General features: G+C 40.3%; 2 protein-coding genes across 3 annotated transcripts in view; both read right to left on the reverse strand.

The window, feature by feature from the left end:
• Nucleotides 1-3,149, reverse strand: part of LOC106535016 (arf-GAP with SH3 domain, ANK repeat and PH domain-containing protein 1) — a 5,356-nt gene extending 2,207 nt beyond the window's left edge. Inside the window, exons 1-2 of the mRNA XM_014031868.1 lie at nucleotides 2,643-3,149; nucleotides 2,388-2,567 (exon numbers count right to left, since the gene is read on the reverse strand). Of these exons, the coding sequence (XP_013887322.1) occupies nucleotides 2,388-2,513 (126 nt within the window). The 5' untranslated portion in view covers nucleotides 2,514-2,567; nucleotides 2,643-3,149. The remainder of the gene's footprint in view (nucleotides 1-2,387; nucleotides 2,568-2,642) is intronic.
• Nucleotides 3,150-3,916: 767 nt separating this feature from the next.
• The window catches only part of LOC106535018 (fer-1 like family member 4), a gene marked incomplete at its 5' end in the record, with an annotated part of 15,349 nt that continues 9,807 nt past the window's right edge, over nucleotides 3,917-9,458 (reverse strand). The window contains 13 exon segments of one of the 2 annotated variants that reach the window (XM_014031870.1): nucleotides 3,917-5,354; nucleotides 5,474-5,574; nucleotides 6,571-6,875; nucleotides 6,965-7,004; nucleotides 7,230-7,347; nucleotides 7,470-7,568; nucleotides 7,643-7,728; nucleotides 7,801-7,982; nucleotides 8,118-8,272; nucleotides 8,361-8,531; nucleotides 8,605-8,732; nucleotides 8,808-8,927; nucleotides 9,016-9,150. In XM_014031870.1, the coding sequence (XP_013887324.1) occupies nucleotides 5,174-5,354; nucleotides 5,474-5,574; nucleotides 6,571-6,875; nucleotides 6,965-7,004; nucleotides 7,230-7,347; nucleotides 7,470-7,568; nucleotides 7,643-7,728; nucleotides 7,801-7,982; nucleotides 8,118-8,272; nucleotides 8,361-8,531; nucleotides 8,605-8,732; nucleotides 8,808-8,927; nucleotides 9,016-9,150 (1,821 nt within the window). 2 annotated transcript variants of the gene reach the window in all.

Below are 9,458 nucleotides of genomic sequence, written 5' to 3' on the forward strand. Positions count from 1 at the left end.
GTTTTTCAGGCCGCTCTTCAGGTCAATAACTCTGCTGTTGTAGGGGGGTGGGGGTCCTGCTGCACGCTGCCTTAACACAAACTCCCCTACAAAAACACACAGCAGGACAGCACCTACACAAACTGTGTACAACCATAAACTGGTTAAAAATAAAAATAAAAAATAGCTAAAAATCAAGAGAATCAGTAAATCTGCTGCTTGTTTAGGTTAAAAAAACTTACAGAGATTTTTTGGCCTAATTATTACAATTTCTGCCCAATCCAGGAAAACACAAAACTTTTGTCTTTTRGGTTTTAGAAAATTTAGTTGAAGAAGACATTTTCAATTTAAAGGACATCTTCATCAACTGACTTTTTACTTTTTACTCTGAAGTTTCTCTCTGGTCTGGATACCAAAAACACCTACCCTCAATAAAATGTGTCACCCTGAAAAAACACGACTGCAGTAGTTTGTTTTGTGGTTTTTAAAATAAAGCTCAACAATGTGTTTGAAACTGGGGTTTTAGACCAACTCAAGAACAAACTTAAAAAAAATAATAAATTCTGAAAAGTGTGGGGTGGGTTTGTTGATTTCTCTTTAACAAACACGTGATCAAAATTAATGTATATATGTTATTTTACAAATAAAACGAGCTAAAACTTTGCGTGGTATAGCTGAGACTCCCTAACACAAACTCTCAAAATGTTTTTATTAAAAACTTTGGCGATGTGTATTTTTTAAGGAATAAGTTTTGATTATAAATGTGAATTTAGGAAAGGAAACACAAGCTTCGATAAGCTGATTGTTCTTTTTGCAGTTTCAACTGTCAAGTCCAAAACTGAAGTAAGMCTTAATAAAAATGTGATTTTCAAATAAATCTCCTGAAATTCATTTATTACCAGAGGTGGGTAGAGTACTCCAGGATTTAATATTTAGTAAAAAGGCTACTTGAGTACTGAGTATAACATTTGATTTAATATTTTAAAATGATGTCATCAGACTGACATAAAATAGAAAGTGCAAATTCTGTTTTTAAAAAGACTAAAATGAAGCCAATTATTGCAAACGAAAAAAAAGGGTAAAATACTTTTAGCAACTATACTGTTTACCATACATCAGGGCTATTCAACTGATGGCCCGCAGGCCACATCTTGCCCACAAGTGACCAAAGTTTGGCCCGCCTATTGGTTCATTCATCTTTTGAGCCCAAACCCTCGGTTTCTACTTTAATCACTCYAAGTTCTTTTAGTTAAACACAGACATGTTTGGTTTCTACAGAAACATCAGAATCTTGGCTATAAACTGGTAAAAACCATTTCTATGAACACTCCAGACAGTTAAAATTACAAGCAGTTGAAGATAAAATTATGAAAGTGAAAATAAAATTGGTTTAAAAATTTGGCGTCTGTGATTTTGAAATATTATTTCTGGTAAATAGGAGGCACAATGTGTTCTTTTTGTTTTTGTTTGTTGTTTTATTATCACTATGTTGTATTCATGGTTGAATGCAGTAAAATAAACTATTTCAAAGGTAACAGATCTTTGTAATACTTGGTTTATTTACATAATGACTTTATTTGCTGGATGTTCGGTCCCTGAGCCGTTGACCTGCAGTAACTGTGGCCTCCAGAACAAGTTGAACAGCCCTGATATTCATTTATCACTTGACCTCCAAATGTCTCAGCAGGTTCAGCAGATAGAAAATAGCGTTGGAACAATAAAGTTTGTTTTCTTCAATATAAACTGTCAAAGTCTCTCTGGTGCATTTCTGGTTCCATGTTTGTTCTTCGTTCAGTGAAGTTTTGGTGGTCATCATGGCTTTTGGTTTTTTGGGTGCCACCCTGCGCTCATCTTTGAAAACTTTCATCCTAATTAAAGAATTGTTCCCAAAGCAGCTCATCTGCCTCCTGACAGTGAATCAGCTGAATCTGCAGTGTTTTGATTCGCAGTTCTTTTCAGTTTTGTTCACTGCAGATGTTATCGTTTTGCACACAGATGTTATCACGGCTCAGAGCTGATGGTGGTGGGGGGGTGTCTCTGTGTGCTCACAGAGGGCAGAGCTGAGCTGGTGCATGAAGTCTGGTGACATCATGCACCAGCTCACCAGTAAGAGCAGGAGTGCAGGTCTTCCATCACTCCGTCAGGGGGGGAAACAGCAGAAACCTTGTGTCACCTGTGTGATTATCATGAGTTTGCAGCAGGAGAGGAAAATCATTTGTAGCAGAAAAGGTGGGGAAATGCTGAGAGCAGCACTCAGTGCACAAAGACCAGGAGGGGGACCACCCCCCCCCCTTTTTTTTTTCTCCAGAGAGCCATGGACCATTAATTTATAGAGGAGATGATGTTTCTTTTTCTTTTTTTAACAGAACCTGCAGAACCTGTTACTGGTGCCCCCGGTCAGGACTCACCTCCTCCAGCACGTAGACCGTGTTCCTGCAGCCCATCATCTTGGAGGTGAAGGAGGAGGTGGTCGGGGAGCTCCAGTCCTCCTGAACCTCCTGCACGAACTCCGACACGGAGACGCACTCCGGCATGATTCACAACCAGGGTCAGTTGGACCGGGACGGATCAGATCCACATGAAAACCACTGAATCAATGAATAAAATACATTTAAAAAAAACGTGGAGTTATTTAAAAATGTCCAGGATTCAGTCAGACTCACCCAGAATCATGAAAAGGAAAATCAGCATCCGTGCACTGAGATGTTCTGGGAAGTGTGGACCAGTGGAACAGAACCGCAGCATCTAACGCCTCTTCCCTCCGAACAAAAGGTGACTCGGTCCGGACGGGGATTCAACCCAACAGCTAAAACTTCACAAAAAAAAATAATGCTCAGAAAAATAAAAGATAAGACGGAAAAGCCAGCAGCCTCCCTCTGAGCGTCTTCATCCAGAAGAATGAAACCCACAAAGCGCAGCTCCGGGCTTCGTGGACCGGCTGACAAAGAGCGGAGGTTCTGCAGGGGAGAACCGGACCCAGCGGACCCACTGTGGCACCGGGTTCGGATCGCAGGATCAGAGGGGTCTCGGTGGGTTTGTCCGTCACTCAGCAGCGGCTCTTTTCTCTTTTCGTTTCTTTATCGAACCGCATGGAGATGCGCGTTCACGGTGCACAGCGGCGGAGCCCTCTCGGCCGCGGCGGCGCGCACTGCTGACCGAGCCCCTACTGGGAGAACTGGGAGGTTGTATCAAAAATCAAATATTAAAAATCATCATCATCATCATCCYGACCTGAACTGCAACGTGCAGTTTCTAGTATTTTTTATTTATTCATTTATTTTATCTGTAGGTTAATTCTGAAATGCGGGTCCACACTCAGTGTAAACAAAGTCAACTGAATCCACCAAAAGCACTTAAAGGCTTCAGTCATGTAACTGGCATACATCAGGCTAACTGTAGTCAGCGTGGGCAAACAAATGTGGTCAATAAATTTAACCTTTTTTACAGTCACTTTGACTGTTTTTGGAAAACAAATGCAAGTTGTTGACATCTAGTCAACAACTACAAACTTTGCTTGAAAAGTTTAATTTAAGGACACATCAACCATCGATTTGAGACAATTTAATTATTATATTTTTTGTCCATTCCTAATGACTTGTAATGAGAACTTTTAAGAGTATCCTTATACCACTGGCGTAATTTGCAKGGGGGGTTATGACCTCCACRATAATTTAATCAAGTCAAAATAAACCCTCCAATAAAATKTAATAATTTGCTCAAACACAATAGAAATTAACTGGACATATGCATTGTTCTTGTTGTCTCCATTTTAACCTGATTTAAAAATTTATGATGTCATAATTTAAGCATGATTGCTAAAAATGACATGCAKGACTTTAGAGCATAACCCCCCAATGATGGACCTAAAGCACCCTTGCCTTATACCAGCTTTAGATGAAACTAAAAGTAACATATGACTGAAAAAATAGATCAAAAGTCGACACAAAATGACTTTAATTCACTTACTTTTACAGATACTGAGCAAATATTTGGTGTGGTAGAAGCTGAGATTCATTCCCAACTCATCCTCTGAGCATACGGCGTGAAATTACAAAATTATTTCTAAGGTTCGACAAAAACACCCACTACTCTGTCAGGATTTAGACACCATAGACAAAAATCACACTGATAATAAAAAAAATGAAAATAAAAAAATCTGCACTTATTTCATTTATAAACCTCTTCATAAGTGAATAAGTCAACTCAGAAAGCTACAGATTAATAGAAYGGGGGCTTTAAAAAAATAAAAGCAGCTAATGACGGAAATAATTTATAATCATCCCTTGACATCATTTCCTTAGTGTCTGAGGAAAAGAGCCCAATAAACTTGCATCGACATGACTGAGCATCAGCAGGAAACAATCAGCGTAAACTTCTCCACAGTAAACAAACTGTTTGTAGCTTCCTGTGGCACAAAGACTAACTGTATTCCTGCTTTTAGCTGAACTCTTTTCACCTTTTCCTATGTCAGCTTCTTTTAAAGGTCACACATAGAAAAACAGGAAAAAAGATACAAAGCAGCTCCATTATTGAAGTTTCCTATTGTATGCTGCAGCTTACTGTAAAAAAAGATAAAAAAAAAAGATAAAACCATTAAAGAAGATGTAATTTAGTGAATGAGTTTTCCTTCTATGGAGAAATGGAGGATGGGAGTTGGTGTAACAATACAGAAATAAATTAAGCAAAGCAATAAAAAGTATAATAATTACTGTACAAACGTGCATCACTGGGTGCCTTTTCAGTACAATCATGGTGCCCATACTTATGAGAAAACACAATGAGTGCCCTTTAAATCAACAAAACACACAAAGAAGTGTCTTCTCAGTGAAGAACAAAAGAAGTGAGCCCTAAAATATGGCTCCTTGATGGTCATTAAAGCAAAATGAACTTGTTTTAATGTAGGCTGATGTGGATATTTTTATTTTTCTGAATATAAACATGAACAAAAGCACACCTAGAATTAACTTCTACTGCTTCAGTTTAGAAAAGRTGATGATTCATCAGGTTATAGTAAAATAAACTGTATGTTTATAATAATTATTAAAATTTATAAATCTGAGGTAAGCAGTGACAAACAATTTCCTCTAGTCATGGACTAATCCAGCACAAAAATAAATCCTTCATTAATATCTACAATGGACGACAGACAGAGAAAGTGTTCGATCAGTCAGCATGAGAGGACAAAGACGTTTCTTCATCCTTTGACGATGAGGGAGCTGATTTGCCCCGGCAGCGTGTAGATGATGAGAACCAGGAAGAGCGTCAAGATGATGAGGATGACCAGAGCTATGATGTACTTCTTGTAGTTCTTCCAGATGAGGAAGATGAAGGTCTTCATTGGGTTGATGAACCAGTTGAAGCTGGTGGTTGGACGACTAGAGACGAAAGGAGACAGTTTGTGTCTGTTTACCTACAGGTCCAGTCACACCGTGTTTAAAAGAGTAAACTTTATTTTACAGTTATTCTGGGTTCAAGCATGATGTAAATTAGTTACTTTGGCTTGTCTAGAGGCTCCGGCTCTTTCCGTGCTCGTCCCACAGGGTTGGCCTCYGCTTGCTCTAAAGCCACCAGTTGAAGCTCCGCCTCCACCTTCCCCTTCACACAAACAGCTCAGCGTGACTTTATAAAATTAATAACAATGAACCAGGTAAGTATCAAGTAAGTACTACGCAAGTACCAGGTAAGTACTAGGAACGTACGAGTAAGAACCAGGTAATTACCAGGTAAGTATCAGGTAAGAAACAGATAAGTACCATGCAAGTACTAGGAATGTACTTGTAAGAACTAGGTAATTACCAGGTAAGTACTAGTTAAGTACAAGTAAGAACAAGGTAAGTACCATGTCAGTACTAGGTAAGTACAGGTAAGAAAYAAATAAGTACATGTAAGTACTAGGTACTAGTTAAGAACATGTAAGTACCAGGTAAATACAAGGTAAATTACCAGGTAAGTATCATGTAAATACTATGTTAGTACTAGTTAAATACCAGGTATGAAACWGTTAAAAACCATGTAAGTACTAGGTAAGAACCAGGTAAGCAMTASTTAAGAACATGTAAGTACCAGGTAAATACTAGGAAAGTACCAGATAAGTATATGTAAGTACTATGTAAGTACTAGTTAAATATYAGGTATGAAACAGTTAAGTRCCATGTAAGTACTAGGTAAGAACCAGGTAAGTTCTAGGTAAGTACAGTAAGAGCCAGTACCAGGTAAGTTCTAAGTAAGTACCAGATAAGAAACAAAAAGTACCAAGTAAGTATTATGTAAGTACTACATAAGTGCCAGGTAAGAAACCGGTAAGTAGGCAAGAACAAGGTAAGTACCATGTAACTACAAGGTAAGAACCAGGTAATAAGTACCATGTAAGTACTAGGTAAGTAACAGATAAGTACTACATAAGTACCAGGTAAGTACTACATAAGTACCAGTAAGTTCTGGGTAAGTACCAGGTAAGTACTACATAAGTAAGTTCTAGGTAAGTGCCAGGTAAGTAGCCGGTAAACACTAGGTAAGTATATAAGATGAGTCAAAAACTATGATTAATTTAAATCTTGGTTTCAAATAAATAAAASGGTAAATATTTGGTACCATTAAGAGGAAAGTGTTGCCCAAGTTGTCGGTGTACTGGATGTCCTCTTCTCTCAGCTTGCTCCTCTTGTCTTTGCTCTTCTTTTTTTTCTTGCTTCCCTTCTTCATGGTCTCCTGTCGCTCCTTCTCCTCGCGCTCGAAGTCCTCGGCTGTCTTCAGGCGGATCAGCGGCCACCAGCCCTTCATCTTTTTGGCGCGGAAGATGGAGAAGCGAGGGCTGGCGAAGTCCTTCGCCATCTCAATCGTGCACTTGTTGGCTGTTTTCGCAGGTCGAACCATGTTACTGAGAGAAAGCTCTATGGAGCCTTTAAAAAACAGAGAAAACAAAGAAGMTTTTAGCAAAAAAAATTAATAAGAGTTTATAATTTAACAAATGTAAATATTTATTTCTCACCTAGGAAGTCATTGGCTCCGATACGATCATAGTCCCAGACCTGAAGGGACAGAACAGCCGGCTGACGAAACTCAGACTCTTCCAGAGAAAAGATAGACTCCTTCTTTTTATACACCACCTCTTTCTACCATAGCAGAAACAATGTATTACTGTATTATCCACCATATTTATTCCCTTTATTTGTGTTATTTCTGCAAACACCGGAGTCCTGAAGAACCCAAGAGAACCAGTTTTGAATGATACACCTCAGGGATCAGCTTAATACCTCAGTAGGAAGGTAGTCAAAGCGGAAAATAAATCTCCAGTTAAAGTTTCCTTCTCCAGTCAGGGAGTTGAAGTGGACATCAGTCTCCTGTTTGTCTCCRTCCAGCCCTTTTATCCAGCTGCAAACACACAGAAACACTGAGCTRAGAGGGGGACTGCATGCAGGGACCACTGAACCTGGATTTTGGACAGCTGAACTGAGTCCGTTCCAGTTTTGTGATCATGTAAGTGTGAGTCCAACCCTTTGACGTAGATGTCGGAGGACGGGTCGCCTGTGAACGGGTTGACGTCGTCCAGAAACACGTCGTCCGTGTTCCAGATGATCACTCGCAGCTCGTATCTGCCATAAAACAACAGTAGAGGTGAAGTTTCATTCTGTGTTTTGTAGTTTTTCAGTCCATTTTGCTGACGTACTGCTCAGGTAGGCGGGGCTTTATGTCAACAGCGGGCGGGGCTGGGACATCAGTGGGAAACATGTCTACCCACATATGAAGGTAACCCTGCAACACACAAACACACGTTGTTGAAAGCAACACTAAAACAGCTCGTTATTCTTTTTTCTGYGTCGATACCTGTGGAAGTCCAGGACTGTCCTGGTTCTGCAGAGACCGGATCTCCACATGTTCTGGGACCAAAGAAACGGCTCCAGGGAGGAACTCTCTCATCTCGCCCCAGCGCTGCAGCACACTCAGGGCTGAATGCTCCTCTATCTCTGCCTCATCCTCTGGAGACCGCTGGTTCTTCTTCAACAGCCCTGAAAACAACAAAACTTCTGTTAGAGCGAAAGAAGACAGATGCTACTTAGACAAGAATCTATGTCAAAATAAATCTAGATGAAGTAGTTTTGTTGTTGTCTCTGACATTAAATAGACGTCCACTCATCTCCTACCTTCAGGTATAGCATCTGGTGGTATTTTAAAGATCTTGTTGAGTACTTTCACTTCAGATGTTCTGAACTCTGGAGACGGGATCCCGTTCTTCCTGCAGAGCTCAGTCAGGATCGTCGACGGCTTCTTTGCATCACGCCACTTATTGTAACCGTCACTTCAAAGGCAGACAGACAGGCAGGCTTTAAAAGCAGCACAGGCTAACACCAGTGTAGAGCCAATGCCGTGTGCCGTTTGGTACTAACGTATCATAGTAAAGAGCAAGACCACAGGAAGCCAGATGTCGGCTGTAGAACCGGTTCTCCAAGTCAACCCGGGTCTCGCCGATAACATCATCCGATCCGATGAGATCATGGTCCATAACCATGATGACCAACTCTGTCTCCAGGGGAAACGACACCGTGAGTTCAAACACCCTGAAATATGAATCATATATTTAGAGATGAGGGTCAGAAACAGGCGGACAAATGAAGACAGGACAGTACTGACTCTCCAAACGTTGGGTTGAGCTGTTTGGGGATGTATCGATCTTTGGAGTCCAGACATTGTTCTCCCACCTTGATTATMAGATATGGGTCGGCCTTACCGTTTGGGTCTGTAGGAGCCAGACTGGTGGCCTGCAGAATGAAAGTGTATTTCTTTTAAGCCTAATAACGTACAATCTGCAATGTGAGGCAGCGACAGGCAAGTACCTTGACGATGTAAACTCTGACTAAAATTTTTATTGGAGAGTTTTTGGGGATTCCGTTTGTGATCTGACACATGAGGTCCTCTTTGTCTTCTGGATCGATGGGGTAAACCAGGAAGGAACCCTGAAGGTGGGTGGAAATGATGAAACTGAATGCTTTTCAACAGAAACACCAGCAGATGAACCAACACACACAGTTCCTCCAGCTTTACTTTATATTTCCCCATCTGCCTGTCCTGGTCATCATCATCATCGTCGTCAGAGATTGCTCTTCCCTTATAGAGAGGAAAGGTCTTCAGCCAGTCCTGAAACTGTCTGAACTCCGACTCCAGGTCGCCGTCATACAGCTGAACACAAACACACGTCATATTAAAGGGATCCCTGATTAGTCGTAACATTAGACTTTCTTTTATAAACATATATTTTAACTGTAAAATAAAGACAGTATATATACTGTAGCCTGTTTAGTTTTGTAAATTTTTTTWAAATATATTTTAACACGGACGGAGCCATTTTATTTAAACATAAAGCATTCTGGGTAAATGTTGACGTGGATAGGTCCTCGGTGTGAGCGAGCTATATCCACCCTGAAGGTTAATCTTGAACAATATCTGACGATCGACTGTAAAATAAAGATGGTAAAAATACTGTAGAC

The sequence above is a fragment of the Austrofundulus limnaeus genome, unplaced genomic scaffold, assembly GCF_001266775.1.
Source record: "Austrofundulus limnaeus strain Quisiro unplaced genomic scaffold, Austrofundulus_limnaeus-1.0 Scaffold1339, whole genome shotgun sequence".
NCBI lineage: Eukaryota > Metazoa > Chordata > Actinopteri > Cyprinodontiformes > Rivulidae > Austrofundulus > Austrofundulus limnaeus.